General features: G+C 37.3%; 1 protein-coding gene across 3 annotated transcripts in view; it reads right to left on the reverse strand.

Moving 5' to 3' along the window:
- The window catches only part of MYT1L (myelin transcription factor 1 like), a gene marked incomplete at both ends in the record, with an annotated part of 124,509 nt that overhangs the window by 83,972 nt on the left and 24,113 nt on the right, over positions 1–16,424 (reverse strand). For all 3 annotated transcript variants that reach the window (XM_079532453.1, XM_079532452.1, XM_079532454.1), the window contains one exon: positions 12,527–12,897. In XM_079532453.1, the coding sequence (XP_079388579.1) occupies positions 12,527–12,897 (371 nt within the window). The remainder of the gene's footprint in view (positions 1–12,526; positions 12,898–16,424) is intronic.

Below are 16,424 nucleotides of genomic sequence, written 5' to 3' on the forward strand. Positions count from 1 at the left end.
AAATAAACAGGCACCTTCAGGGTGTGATTTATCTTATCTTAAGATGGGGATCTGAAATATATTGGCTGAATTATTCCCTAAAACTGATTATTTTTCTTGACTGGCTATAAATGAAGTTGATGGGATGAATTCTATTCCAACTGTTTTTACTCAGAGCTTTTAAATTGTTCTTCACTGAATTTTAACAATATAACTAATATGACATAGAAGGAATTGCAGGGAGGATGGAATAAAGGAGCAACCCAAGAAGAACCATCTTTAGATTGTAAACATAGACAAACTTATATAGGAAAAGGCTGATGGGGTATTATGGATGCCTCAGATAGGATGGATGCTTGTGACTGCATGAATTACATGGACTGAGATGCATCCTATTGGATTAGACTGATCTACCTTATAAGTTTAATTAATTATATTTGACTGTGCTTGATTATGCAGATTATGTTAATAATCTGATGTAACTGCCAGAGGAGATAGAGGCACATCTCACTGAGAACTGCAAAATGTAATATCGCTGAAATTTCTTGTTCCTGTCTCTCTTTCTATGCCCTCAGTGATTTCAGTGGCAAACGATCTGGAAGGACAAAGATTTGTGAATGAGTGACAGACTTCACTTCATTTGAAACACAAAATCCTACGCTAAGTGGTCTGTTCCTTTTTCCCTTATCACTTTATTTAGCTTCTTTATCTACATCTCTCTGTTTTCCTATCTTTTAGTGACAGAGAATGGTGAATAACACGCCATAAAATAAGGAGAAAGCAAATACAAAATGGAATTTGTCACTCAGGTTATAGTCATTCTAGTGTAAACTAATCAGAGGCAGGACAGGCGACCAAGCACTGACATTTAGTTATTCATACTGTTAAACTTCTATTGAAGCCCTGGCATGATTTTGATTTGAATAATCTAGCATCCTTCCAACAATGTCCAGGCACAGTACAGTGGTACTAGTTAGGGATCATTCCCAGGAAGCAATCCAGATGTGGTCATTCTATTTTGAAAGGTTAAAGAGTAACTATATGGACTGCAGCAGCTGGACACAGTATTAAATGAGTAGACCTGTTTTATGGCCTGTTTTATTCACAGACATAGATGTAGGCTTTGATTACTCCAGCTGAAGAGAAGTGGAACAAGGCAAGAGAGTTTGTAAGTTAGGATCTTTGGAAAGCACACTGTCAGCTGGAATTTCAAAAGGAAAAAGTTAAACTAGAACTTCTTATTGTAACCACGCTACTCTAAACAGTCAGTGTCAATCATGCACACAGCAGTTCTCACAAAGCAGAAGGTAGTGACTCTATAGTGCAGCTAGATCTCAGCTGGCTATGGAATCTTTACATGTCTTGTTTATTTGCCATTTATACTGTGCAAATGAATGGCTTGTAACACTAGACATGTTCAGGACAGAGACTAGAGTACCAGAGATCAGTCAAATGCAGGAAATGTTTGCTGTGGTAACAGATGTATATATATATTTTTTTTCTGTTGCTTCTGTATCTGTAAGGATTTTTCCACTCAGGTTGTTCCAACTGTCTTCCCACCTCAAAAATGCACAGTTGACTTAGAAAATGAACTATCAACTTAGAAATCACCACTTCCTCTTTCAGGAGAGATTTCCTACTGCTGTTCAGATCTGCACTGGAATATTTGTCCTGATGATGAAAGATTGTCTCTCATAAAAAGAAAACTTTTGTTGGAAAAATGCAACCATCTACATATTTACATAAATCTGTATAAATTTCTAACTAAAGACATACCTTCGAGCTACAATAGCAGTGGTTTCATAGACTAGAGCAGTGCAATCTCAGTGCATGACTTCTCTGCTGGAACTCCTACTTCAGCTTGCTGCATAGAAATGACAAACTTCAAAGTGGATCAGTCAAAGTAACAAATAACCACAGTAGTTGGTTTTCAAGAAAACACACACACAGAAAATCTGCAGAGAGACAATCTGCACAAAACTAAATCCTGAGTCTGAGTCTGGACTCAAGAAACAGTGCAGGAACCGTCGAACTGGAGTTCACACATGAAAGTAAGGTACATGAGATCAGAGTCAATTCTGACTGAGATTACTTTTTTGTCTCCAAGGATTCACCAGGTGAACCATATTGAATTCCCCCAACACACTGTTCCCTCTCAATTATATCTTGTATGATTATTTTCAGTCTCATTAACTTGAATGCACACTGAAGTATGCGAGCTACCTAAAAACCAAATGAAATAATTTATCCAATGTGAATTTTTTCCTTCTGTCATAAATGACGAAGCATGGGACATGGTTTAGAGATGGGACTGAGACGGCCAGGCTGATAGTTGGACTTGATTATCCTGAAGTTATTTTCGAATCTAGACTATTTAGTGACTCTGTATCTGGTGCTGTATTATGTTTTCTGATTTCCAAATGATTTATTAAATGAAACTACATCAAATACATTCATAAAACTCAAATTGTGTACATTGTTTCCATGCTGCCTGCCTTCTTAGTGATTTGCAACATGCAAATATCAAGCAAAACACATATTTTCAAAGGACAGTTACCTTCTCTTTGGTCATCATAGAATCATAGAATACCCAAATTGAAAGGGACTCACAAAGACCATCAAGTCCAGCTCCTAGTTCCACATAGCACAACTACAAAACCAGACCCTAAGTCTGAGAGCACTGTCCAAACGCTTCTTGAACACCGGCAGCTTGGGGCCATGATCACTGCCCTAGCAAACCTGTTCCAGTGCCCAATCACTATCAGGTGAAGAACCTTTGCCTAGCACCCAACCCAATCCTCCCTTGATGGAGCTCCACACTACTCCTAGCTTTATTTCTTTTAGTTGACTATTTCTAAATAATTACTAATTTTGGCTCATCACTGTTCCAAAGATCAAGGCAAGTTGAATAATCTCAGTTTTCCATGCAATAAATAGTCTCAGAGAATCAGCACTTATTCTTTTAAAAGTGTACTGCATTTCTCTTGTCGTAATTCTACCAATATCAATAATATAAAATGTTATCAGTATGGTATGAAGTCACACTACTACAATGGATGTTACATTACATCACATCATGAACTACAGAAAAATGGAAGCAAAAATATAACAACAGAATAGAATGCACTCCATGTGAGTGTTGATATTTTGTCTAACCCTGATCCTGATCAACTCTATTGTAAAAGGACCCATGCTTCTTAAAGCTTTCGCACTGTTATTTTAATTATTCTGCACAGTGCAGAATATAGATCGCTGCTTTCATGTCTTCCTCATTTCTTGCTGTTCCAGGAAGGAATGTTAACATATTTCACTTACTCTCTACTGTACTCCCATGCCAGTTTCCTAATAATTTATTTATGCTTTCCTGCAATCTTTTTTTCCTGCATAAGTCCTTTACTTCCTTTTACACTTGGATTTTTTTTTCTTTCTGTTTCTGCATCAGAAGATTCTCTGGCTTTTGGAGCAATACACCTCATCATTCTATTTAATTGACATTCCAGCTGGAATTGCTCAACAAAAACAAATTATTGTGAATAGTAGCAGAGATTTCTATACCATTTTCAAATGGAAATTCTCCTGTGACTTGTATAGGAATAGTTGTATTTCCATTTCTCTTGGTGATACAACTACTAAATTCAAACCTAGGACACACCTGAACTCTAAACCCAAACACCGCAAATACATATTATCTGTTGAAGGCTCTGCTTTTAATTCTCTCCAAATATCTCCAGTCTTAAGAAACTCTGCAGCTACATCCATTCAAGCCCTGAAGAATTTTAGATACTGGCCATTTTCGGATACAAGTTCCTACAGAAACCCAATTTGTCTATAGACAAATTCAGACAGAATAAGACTTTATTGTAAGCTGTTGCTTTGATCAACTTGCTATAAGTTATAGTTGAAGGAAGAACTGTTTCCTTCCTTCCTTCGCTCAACCCCCCTTCATCTCAGAAAAACAAAAAAAAAACAAAAAAAAAAAACCATTTAATAGTACTGCTATTAAGGAACAGAAAACTAAGAGTAAAAGCTTTCTTACTTTGAATGGGTTCAATATCAAATTCACTAAAAAAGTATGCTAGTCACCATATTAAAAGACTGGATGCAAACTGACTAGGAAGCAGAAAACACAAGAGAACTATATAACTTTCAAGTTATTTGTGTCATGCAAAAATGTACTGCTTTCATTGTACTTAGTATACAAGGGCACTCAGCTACAAGGGAAAAAATGTTGTTTCTGATCTCTGCTCCCAGGACTGTTTTTGTATATTAAACAGTCAATTCATAATATGGTTAGAGTGTTTCTGGAGCAAGAAAGAAATATATAATGTCCTGCTTTCCCAGAAGTACGACCTTCTTCAGTTTGCTGGAGTTCTTGAAAATTTTTTTGGAGGAGTGACAAGAGGTTCAGCAGAGTGCTTAAGAGCAATGCTTATCCAAAGCAGTCTCTGGTTTAACTGCTAACTTTCTGTGTTGGAGAAGAAGAAAATGTGATGTTGAACTCCCATTTCACTTCTCACACTCAGCTTATGTGCCTGAGCTTATCTCAGTCCATCAGATTCATGCTACACCTGTACTCGTGTTCACACCCGTTACTTTGATTTATCCACATCTAACATGGAAAAAAATGTAGACATGATTTCTTGCTTTTCTTTCTAATTGTAAATGCAGATCTCCCGTGAAGTTTCTCTGGTGTCACAATAAGACTATTACTCTCCCTATTAACACATTAAGACTAGGACTCTCCTTATTAACAATATAGCCTGCAAAACTAACCTTTAGGGATAAATAACTATTTACCTAATCAACTCACCTTAAGTCCTGAAAGGTCAGTTCTATTAGCTAGCACAACTTTTTCTTGCAGAGCCAATGCAAATTTCTTTTAAAACAGGAATATTTAGTGCACAGAGCATATAGTATCTACCACGGATTCCTTGGAAATAACATGATAAAAAAATCCAGTAACTCTGGCATTATGGATACTTGATGCACTTAATATTACAGACTGACTACTTTCAGCACTTTCTGTATGAAGTCATCCTGCTCCAAATAATTCTGAGGATTATAATAATAACAGTGAAAAAAGCTCCACCACCACATCTAATTAAGGCCTTCCCTAATTACTATTATACATTCTCTACCGAAGTACTTCAGGTGGCTTCTTTCTCCACATTAGCCCTCTTCACCTTCTCCTAACTTGATCGTCCTTTCTGTTTAGCTAGCTAACTGTAGCTCCAACAGTTTCCTCTCACAGACTATCTGTAGAAAAAATTAAACCAGAGAAGTATCTCCCATTATATAAAAGGACTATGTCATTTGCAGCACAGATGATGAACAAGCCTGAAACATCTAGAAACCTGTAAAAGGGGAAATAAATGCTTCACAACTCAAAGAATCATAGACTTGTTTGAGTTTTTAAGGGACCTCTGGGTCTATCTGGTCTATCTGGTCTAAACACCGCTCAAGCAATGACATCCAAAGCAGAGTGTCCAAGAGTCTCTCCACGGAGACTTCACACCCTCTCTGGGCAATCTATTCCAGTGCCTCATCACCTGCACAGTAAATAAACCATTCCTGATGGGCTTCCTAGTGTTTGGATGAAATTACATTCATATGTTTGTAACGCATCAAAACTTTTTGTTTCTGAGAGTGTTTTTTTGTAAATTTATATTTTTAAATTTAATAAAATTTCTGTGACAGGAGCAATTTGCCAGGACTGCAAAATTTATTCAGGAGAATAGATATGCATCAAAAGAAATAATCAATCCAGTATGGACTTTTATTTCAATTTTTTATCTCCTGAAGGACATGTTATAGTGGAAAATTTACCCCTTCAACAACCAAATGAGGTTCTCTACTTTTCAGAGTAAAAAATTACCCCTTGTGTTCACTCTTTGGACAAATATTGTCAGTCCGGCAGGAACTATGAATGACTACAATGATTAAAATTTGTCTTCTGTGCTACGATCTAAACACAAGAGTGTTTAGGTAAACAGAAACCTATAACACTGAGCAAATGAAACATTTTTAAGGAATTCTTACATCTGCAGTATCAGGAAGGATTTATACAGGGTCTGTATTCTCTGAGATGTAGTACAGTCTGGAAAATGGTATCTTTGAAGCAGCACTGTAAATGGCAAAGGATTTCAAAGAGAACGTAAAGAATTCATTTTTGCACAACCTGTGGGAGTGTTTCCCAAAGTGCTATGTCCCAGATGTAAGACTTTATACAGCAATATCAGATGATTTTGTTCGCAGATATGGATGCAAAGACCATCCATACTGAGTATACTATTGGCTCTTAAAAGAAATAAGCTGCACAAGCAACTAGCCTCTTGGCACAGTTGTGCCAAAAATAAAAGATCATTGGAGATTAACTGTTTGTGGAGAATCTGAGAAAGACCAGAAATACAGTTCTAAGGCTACAGTACTTTTCATTCTGAATCTCTTCTCCACTCCATCTAATTTCAGAAATAATTTATTTTACTACATCATCCTGCCAGATAACAAATGAAAGAGGGGAAGTCGAGGGTCCACTCTGCATTTATTTGCAGACAGAAGGATGTAAGAGAGATACAGAAAAGTTAGCCTCTATGCAGCCTCTTCTTGAGGACTGTAATATTTGAGAAACCTACGCAGAACTGCTGAGATAAATGGTTCCTTTACAGATCAACTTCTCTAGCAAGATTAGATAAAGTTTGAGTCACATATAAGCCTTGAAATGACATTACAATAGTCACAACAACTCAAATTCAGGTAACAATGAAGGAAAGAGTCAATGAATTAAAAATACAGGTAAGCAACCCCATGCACAAGCAAAATAAATTCAGAACAAAATAGTATTAAAATCAGATGCATTGCTGAATGTATAGTGAGATGCTTTTACCACAGCCTTTAGTTCAAACTCCCTAAGTATCTCAGTGTCCTTTACAGAATTTCTGCTTATGTCAACAGAAGTTGTGTATGACATAAATCTGTAATCTGTCTCATCAAAGGTCAATGTTTTTTCCACATTGCATAAAGCTATAATTGAATCATTTGCTCTTGAAAGATCAGAAAGTTCACATCTCATTTAAGGCCTTTTATTTGTAAAGAAAGGAGCTAAATATGAAAACCCCATATCAGAAAAGAACTAAAGTACGTTCCTAACTTTCAACATGGAAATGGACTGCTAAAAGGACCGACTGCTAAAAGGTATGAGCTTATTCTTTATCCTCGCGTAACAAGTTCTGTCACAGGCCCTATATCACTTAAGAGAAGTAAAAATAACACTTAAATAATGCCTTTAACCAATCGTACTCTCTTATCAGCAGCGAAGAGTAAACACCTTGAGCAGAGCAACGGACCAACAAGCAAAATTTACTACTCTAGCATAGCAGCCAACCACAGCAATCCACCAGCCAAACAACTGCAAATATACAAAAACTAAAATAAATAGATTCAAACCTTTTCCACAAGAACTGGCATTACCTACTTTTCAGCTCTGAGCTATCTGTTCCAAATCTCTCAATCACATTATTCCCAATCAAAATTTTCAAAGAAATCATCTAGTCCCTGTGTCTCCACATGAAATAATATAAACTGCTAAACATCAGAACTTCTAGTCTACATTTGTATCTTCAATGGAGAAAAAAGACATCAATAAAAATTGTGCTGGCTTGACCCAAGCACTTCCAGGCTTGCGTACTTCATAACTAGTTCATTAAAGCAACTTTAACTTCTTATTTAGAGAAAATCAATATGTCAGATAGGATAAATGACTGTCAGTTGCAACTCTTTCTTTTTTCTTCTTCTTTATTTTGTTATCTGTGAGATATCCTATGCACAAGGTATCTTCTTTTATAAAGAAGATGAAATTATATAGCAATAGAGTCTATTAGCAGATGGTTAATATCTGCTTACCCTCTTGAGGCTGTTAGGTATTTATTAATTCTTCCTTGGGCCTGGAAAATGCACTTCTATCCAGATGCATCTTTCCAAACAGTGAAATGATGCTTTCTGGCCTCTTCACTTAAAGCTGCAGTTTTCTTCTTTCAGATGCTTTGCCTATGAGGTAAATGATATGTCCAGCTCTGTGTTCTGTTTAATGCTGAACATCGCGTTCACTAAACAGATGACCACTTTCCTGACAATAGTTTAAATTATTAAATAATATTAAATGATTAATGGCCAGAAGGCTGATAGGCCATCTTGACAATACAGAGCTGTCACCTTTATTTTATCAAGATGGCGAGTGTCTTCAGTTGCAAGGACAGTTGGAAAGCTGTATGCTACCACAATTTCCTCAGCACATGATTGGTGTTTGTGTCTCCCCTTGCTTGAGGGGACATACATAAGTGCTACAGAAGCAATCTGATGAAGGCAGCAGGAAGACAGAGGAAGCATTAACTACAGTAATAACATTGATAAGTGGATTTCAAATTATGAGTGCCTGTGTGTCTGTGTCTAGCTCATTCAAGTAGAGGAAAAATGGAACATTTTACCACACTGTTAAAATTAATTCCATAATTCGAAAAAATGTGAAACTTGCTACACCATCTCTCCCTATTTTCGCATGCTAGCCTTCATTAAAAAAAAAAAAAAAAAAAAAAAAAAATTATATTTCCTTGAATTTATACTATTTGCGTTTCACAGCTACTTTTACATCTGTATTTCACCTGATAAATTAGGTACAGTACCATATATTGCTACATTGTATATCATTGTATACGCCAGCTAATTTGAGTTGATTAGAAAATGTAAGGGAGAGTCTAAAAATTTAATACATCCTAACACTTCACTTCCTGGTAAGCTGCATTCATTTTGGTAGTATCATTTATGAAATGGATTTGATTGATGAATCAAGTTTCTCTAGACCTAGAATAAGCCTGAATAAGACCTAGAATAAGCCTCCTCCTGACCCTGGTTGATTATGAAATACCTGGAGTACAAGCCATCTTGAATGTCTTCATATGATATGGGCTAAATGGTGCCTTGGAACATCTGTTCCGGAAGCTCCTCCAGCGGAGATTTCTTTCTATAATAGAAAAGCTTTATGAAACAGTCTTTGGGACCCAACTATCTGAAGTGAGCTCATCTCAGGAGGAAGAACTTCAGTGTGCCTTGCCAATCAAACGTGCCTTACAGATTTTAATCCAAAGAGTTTCAACAGTTACCATCACAAAGAAGGGGCAATCTAAAATCAGCCTTTTCTCTTACTCTTTCTTACTTTCTTTTCCCATTTGTATTACAATTTACAGATTTGCCTATCTTAAAAAAGAACACCTGTTTGCCCTTTTTTTCTCGAGTATGAGGGACTGGAAAGATTCATCTTGCCTTTAGTGATGGAGCTGAATATCAGGGCTTCCCAACAAACAGTCGTTCACAGACACAGAGATGTTTTACAGAGACACTGAGTACATTTAATGGAAACTGAAAGATAATATGTTGGCCACCACTAGAAAATTTTAAGGATTAATTTTGATTTGGTGGATTATACAGAGAAATATGAGCAAAGAATTCAGGCCTCACATCTAAAAGATTATTTTAATTAAAAAAAAAAAATTGGTATTTTGAGATTTGTAAGAGTGTTGCTTTAGGATATTTTCTTATTTTTCAAGTTCTTTAGTTTTTCAATGACAAGGATAGAAAGATGTGATTTTCAAAAAGTTTGAGATGGGTTCAGTGAAAATCCAAGTATTTTCAGGAAAAATTCTGCATCTTTATTACCTGAAGTTCTCTGAGAATCTCATCAAAATTCACTTTATTTTAACTAAGAGCAACAAGATGCCAGCAGAGTTTCCCAAGATCAGTCATTTTCTAACAGAAGACTGCATTTTGCCTATGAAATGGGAAAAAAACTTTCCTTTTTTTTTTTTTTCCCCCTTACTTGCTGGCTCCATAGTCCTATACCTACTAATGGAATTCTTCTATCACCAATACTTGCGTTATTAGATTTTAACCTTTTTCTCTTCTTTGACAATACTTTTCTCCTCTTAGACAATAATTTTCTGAACTGCTTTAATCTATAGCACAAGTAAAAGAAACGTTTAAGAGAATTGTGCAGGTATCTTACTGTCTACTGCACAATGCTGCATTTTGTTTCTAGACAAAAGAACAGTAGGATACATTGAGACTTCCTGCTATGGTTTCTTAAAAGGTGGATGACAGTTTACTACACTGTCTAAATTGTACTGAGCAGTGACTGATTCAGACAACTCACTTAGGAACTGACAGACCTAATTTTCCCATGTACTCAACAGATAAAGGAAAGCGCCATATTCAGCCCATGTGTTTTCAGAATCCCTAACCTATGCATTATTTGCATGGAAAATCAACAGTTCCAAATTCTACCAGTGTTGTGTATGCTATGAGCAGAAGAAAGTGAAACATCAAGATCCCTTTCAAAATTATAAGAAATGAATATCTAAAAATGTCCGGTTTATTAATTAGCTTCTATACCTCACCAAAAACAAACTCTCTTACTCATCTACACCCTTCGGCCTATAAGGCTACAGCCTTAAGCTACAAGGAACCCCACATTATCTTCCTCATGAATTGATGCTAACTCTATCTTTTATCTGATTAGCTCTGCTCTAAGTCTGTCCATACAATGATGACCATGTCTACTCTCAGAAGATCACATAATACTTTTCTTATAAAATATTATCATTATTCACATTTTATGTCTTTTTTCCTAGTGACTAACATTTGTCATAAAGTACTTATACACAGAGATATATGTAGAGATCAGCGAATTTATGTGTTATTACAGGAGTAACATGGGATCCTAAGAGAAACTTGACCTGTGTGAGTTTTAATTCCAAGTAATATGCAAAGCAGCTAATAAAGGCACCTCTGTAATATTCTTGCTATTCTTAACCACAGCCTACTATACATGGAAGGAAAGCAGTCAAAAAGCAACGTCAGCCACTTTAGGTTGATTAGGATGGCTAACTGCATGCATAACTGTGTTGGAATAAGTAAACCACTGTGTTCCATAATGATAGTATTCGTATGCTGAGTATCAAGTCTGCCGGCTTGCCAAAAGCAATTTTTTTGAGCTCTTGAGTTTTGCTTTTTTTTTCCTTATAACATTTTTGATAGTGTAGATTCAGAATTTCTCATGATAGCTGAAACCAGTTGCACCATAACCTAAGTACCAACAAGCTCAGTAACCATTATCTCTTCAAGAAACTGCTCAACTTCCTGCATCTGCCCATCAGGACAGCAATAGCAGTTGCACATCAGACTGATCTATCAAAGCTTCTCATCCAGCAGAGTTCCCTGCTAAATGAAATGGCTTCCTTATTGCATCAAACTCATATAACTTTAAAGATTGGTCATATATGTTTCAATTCTGTTTGCAAATTTAAATAATTGAGGAAATGCTACAGTTCAGATATCTTAGAAAATACTTATAGTCACCCAACTGGCCACCACCTTGCCCAAGTGGAAACAACACTTCCAAAGTCTTTCTGTGAGATTTAAGATCTGACCTTACAGAATGCTGAAACAAAAGTCATACAACTTTCATACCTGGTTCCTAAGAGGAATCCAACTGAGGAGTGCTGAAAGCTTTTCTTATATTTTTATTGGTTAGAAAGGTGAATCTACCCAACCAAAAACGTGTTCCCTGGAAATGGGAACAAAATATTTTTTAGATAGCTCATTAATTTTTGCATGATTCTTTAATTTCACCCCAGTGCATTATGATGTCTGTCATCAGCATATGGACTCGTGAGTAAATGGACACTGGTCATATATTTTGAAAATACTGGTTATATAGAGTCCAAAATCCCAAAAAAAAAGAGAAAGCTGAATCGGTTAATCCCATTACTACTACATTAATTTGGTTACTACCATTGACCTGTATGTATAATGGGCATTTATGCCAAGGTACCATAACTAATACATATAGATTTTAGAAGGACTTTATCTATGTAAACCTTTCTCTCTCTGTAGTTTCAGTAGAATCAACTAAAGTACACAGCATCCAAGTCTCAAAGAACCAAAGTATACAGTTACAGTTAATTCTGAAAAGTTTCCTGGCAGAGGGTGGGGCTGGGAAATATGGGGGGAAATTTTCGAAGGGAAGAGACCCATTTTTGCTCAGAAAATAATATCTGAAAACTTGTGATATGTTTTATGTGGGCAATCATTGACATTATATAAGCAGATCCAGCAAAAAACACTTGTAAACAATCAGTACAGGCATCCAGCTGTAGCTGATGCTTTGCTTGTACCTTTGTAAATATTCTCTTGGTAAAGGCATGCATTAATCCACAATTATATCTTATGCAAGTATTTTTTTTGCACAAACATACCTCCACCCTCCTTGTTTGAAATGTGAGTGCTGGTGTATTAAAAAATATTCGGAAGACAGACTTATTAAAATAAATGTTAAGAGAACACAGTGGGGTATATTTTCAGTGTGGAGCAGAGAGATTTAACTGCATGACTTCCATTAGCTTTAATGAGAATTTCATAGCTATATCCTCACACACCACACTAAAAGATTAACCCAGAAAATACAGTGTTTACTTTTTACTAATACTCTGATTATTACCACGTTCTTCCTCCTCCTCCTCTTCCTCCTCCTCCTCTTCTTCCTCCTCCTCTTCATCCTCCACATCTTCACCTTCCTCTTCATCCTCCTCTTCTTCCTCTTCAATCTCCTCTTCTTCTTCTCGATCTATCTCCTCATCATCCTCCTCCTCATCACCTTGATCATCATTGTCATCAGAATATTCCTCCTCTTCTTCGTCCTCCTCTTCCTCTTCTTCTTCCTTTTCATCCATCTCCTCTGTTCCATCAGTTTCATAACACTCATCTACAGAAGAGTTATCTGCTTTAACCACAAAAGGTTTTCTTTTGGGAGCAGGTTCTTGAGGTTGTTTATCTTGCGTTTTTCGTTTTTTTGCCAAAGGACAGCCATAAACACTGCAAAAATAAAGTATGCAAATTATTATATTATTCTAAAGATTTCTGTAGGTCAGACTGTATAACACACATCATTTAGTCATTCATTCCAAATTCTACACCATAATTAGTTGCTCTTCTCAAAACATGTTTTCAAATTAAAATACTTATTAGACAATAATGACCAGGGTGAAGAAGACTTACAAAAACTGTGAACTAGTAAACAATTATTATTGATAAAGGTCACATATACATGCCAGCACAGCAGTTACAGAACACATACAATTGTGTGCTTTTTATTTTTTTCTTTCCTCTTCATATGACATTCTTTTTAAATTCTTGTTTTAAATACAGTTTAAAAAAAAGCAAACAAACAACAAAACAGCATATTTATACTACCTATTAGCTATCAATACAACAATTAGGAAAAAAGCAGTGCTTCATAATTCTGTAACACTTACTACGGTTACTTTGATCGTTTACAACAAATATACGTTTGAGTGAAAAATGACTGAAAATACGAATGAAAATATGATTGCATTCTTAACAATATTGTTTGTTGTTATTATAAATAATGAATTGCTCTTAAATTCTCAATTCTTCATTATAAGTTATGAGGCTGAATAAATGGGAATGAATGCTCATCAGTGCAACAAAAAATAAGTTTTTGAGGCCAATGTTGGAAGTGTTTTCACAAAAAAAAAAAAAAAAAAAGAAAATTATAAAATTATTTGTCAATACAGAAAGACAAACTTTTCAAAGCTTAGTACACCTTATTCTTCAGTCGTGTTAATTCACTGTAACATAAGTAGAACCTTAGAGTTTTGTTCTTCTACCAGAGTAGCCAGTCACCAGTTTCTCAAAGTTGCGTGACTGTATTTCCTGAATATGGTCACCCTTATTGTAACCCCTATCACTACACTGAGTGACAGCACACAGAAATTACTTATTTGTTAAAAAGCTTTTTCTTTTAATTTCTTCATTGTTTCATTTTAAGTGCTACTCAAATCACATAGGTTTTTAGCCTTTTTCCTCTGATTAAGTAGCTTTGTGACATTTCCACTGCTCTTCCTAGCCTTTTACACAAATCTACTTATGTCTCCTTTTACATTATATTTTCCTACCCTTTAACATGATTACATCTGCACACAGCACTCCCAGAGATATTTCACCAGGGCACAGTAGAGGGGCAGGATCACCTCCCTTGACCTGCTAATCGTGGTTCTTTTGATATGGTTGGCTTTCTGGGCTATGAGAGCACGCTGCTGGCTCATGTCCAGCTTCCCATTTCCACAGGGCAGCACTTAATCCTTTCATCCCCCGGCTTGTGTTGGTAGTGTGGGTTGCTATCACCCAGGTACAAGATCTTGCACTTGGATCTGCTGAACCTCATGAAGTTCAGCTGAGCCCACTGTTCCAGCCTGTCTAGGTCTCTCTGGACGGCCTCCTGTCCTCCAGGTGTGCTGACTGCACCACACAGCTTGGTGTAACCTGCAAACTCTCTTAGTGTGCACTCAATCTCACCGTCAATATCATTGATGAAGATGTTAAAGAGTATCAGTACTGAACCCTGAGGGACACCACTCATCACTGGTCTCCATTCGCACACTGAGCCACTGACCACCACTCTCTGGACATGATCTCACAACCAGCTCTTTGTTCATTGAACAAAGATCCCTATCTGTCAAATCCATATCTTTCCAATACAGAGAGAAGGGTATTACGGAGGACTAGAGGGCCTCTTTGTGGTGCCTGCATCTCATTGTGACATCCCAGCAGCTACACATCCCAATTACTTAAATGCCACTTAAGAAAAAAGCAGTCCATTTTATCTAGTTGCCTAACAGCCATAGTCTTACACAAATTTTAAGGTACTTGCTCACAGGACAGCTGGTTCAATCTGCCTACCACACATACACCTGAGAATCATGCAAAGTCACAAAAAAAAATGGGTATCCATGTTGGAAAACTTGATTAGGGAGACCTTTGAATCACAGACACCTCTTCCTCTGCAGGGACTATAGTTACCTTTAAAGTCTAATGCAGCACGTCTAAATTAGACTTCATCCTCCTTCCGTTAACACTATAAAAAAATACAGAGTAAATTTTCAGCTCCTCCGTCTAGATAGATTCCTGTCATCCTCATTTGTGTTTAGGGCATGTGGGGGTACATGGACTGGGGCTGCAAGGCCCCTGTGCGAGGTGAGGCTGGGGCTGCCCAGTGCTGGACACAGCTGATTCCTGCTGGCTCCAATGGCTGCACCACATCACTCAGCTGTGCCTGACAACCAAGATGGCAGTGCCTCTGGGAAAGTGTATTTAACAGAGGATAAAACGTGTGCTGTGTGAGAGAGGAGTAGAAAAAACAACCCTACAGCCAGCAAGGTCAGAAAAGGGAGAGGGGAGGAGGTGCTCCAAACACCACAGCGTGCCATGGCATGGCGGTGTGTCCTGGAAGAAGCTGCAGCCTGTGGGGCAGCCATGCAGGAGGAGTTCCTGGCAGGGGAGCTCATGGTGGAGCTGGGGAAACACATGAGGGGTAATGAGGGGCAGAGAGGAAGCCATGTGAACTGATCTCAACCCCATACGCCATTTCTTTACATTACTTCAGCACCACAGCAGGTGATAGTATTACTACCAGTACGTAGTTTCCAGCAACCAACACTGAAGTTCAGGTCTAATTGTGCAGACTAGAAGCGAAATTGAGCACACACACTGTACAGATCATAGAAACATGCTCCAGCCAGCAGGTAATGTGGCATATCCCAGGAAAGAGCACCCTTCTCTAGAACATGAGCTCCAAGAAACATTCTGAGAAAGAGCAGACAAACAAAATCCCCAATCTTGACTACTATCAAAAGTCCTAAAACCTGGAAAGGCAGAAGGCACAAGTTTCTGGTGTTTTCTCTTTGTATTATATTTGCTTCTACCCAAAAATGCTGCAAAACAAAACCTATAAAAATGGCAAAATATCTTGTCCCTATCTCCCTGCCACTGCTTTCTGTCAAATGACAGCCCTGCCTCTTGCCCTGTGACTCCTATCCTTAGTCAAGCTCCAGCTGCTCAGAATCAAGAGGAAAGGCAAAATGTATTTCCATGGAGAATATCCCACATAGTTACAGTCAGGGCAGAAACAGGAGTCCAGTCTCCGTTGGTCTGGACCATATCTAAAACATGGGGCAAAAGAGGAGCACTGTTGTTATTGCAGGATTATTCTGGAACTTTCCCTGATGTTATGTGAGGAATTCAGGAGCTGTATGTCCAAACCATTTATATAGAACTCTGAGAGAAGGCAGAAGTTTTTTCTTAAGAACTGGAATTTCAAGGTGCGTATAGCGCCCAGGGAAATGTCTGGATCGTGATAGAGGAACCTGTTTCACTAAAGTGCCTATCAGGTTGCAATTCTGAAGAATATGTATGGATCACAGCATGGTTATCATGAAGATTTTAGAAACCTGTATATCAATTAAATGCAATTTAAGAAGGCAGAATAACATTCCCTGAATGGGCGTGTCATGCTTGTCTTGATTTCCGTTTTTTTTTTTTCC

The sequence above is a fragment of the Tetrao urogallus genome (genome assembly GCF_951394365.1).
Source record: "Tetrao urogallus genome assembly, chromosome: 2".
Lineage (NCBI taxonomy): Eukaryota > Metazoa > Chordata > Aves > Galliformes > Phasianidae > Tetrao > Tetrao urogallus.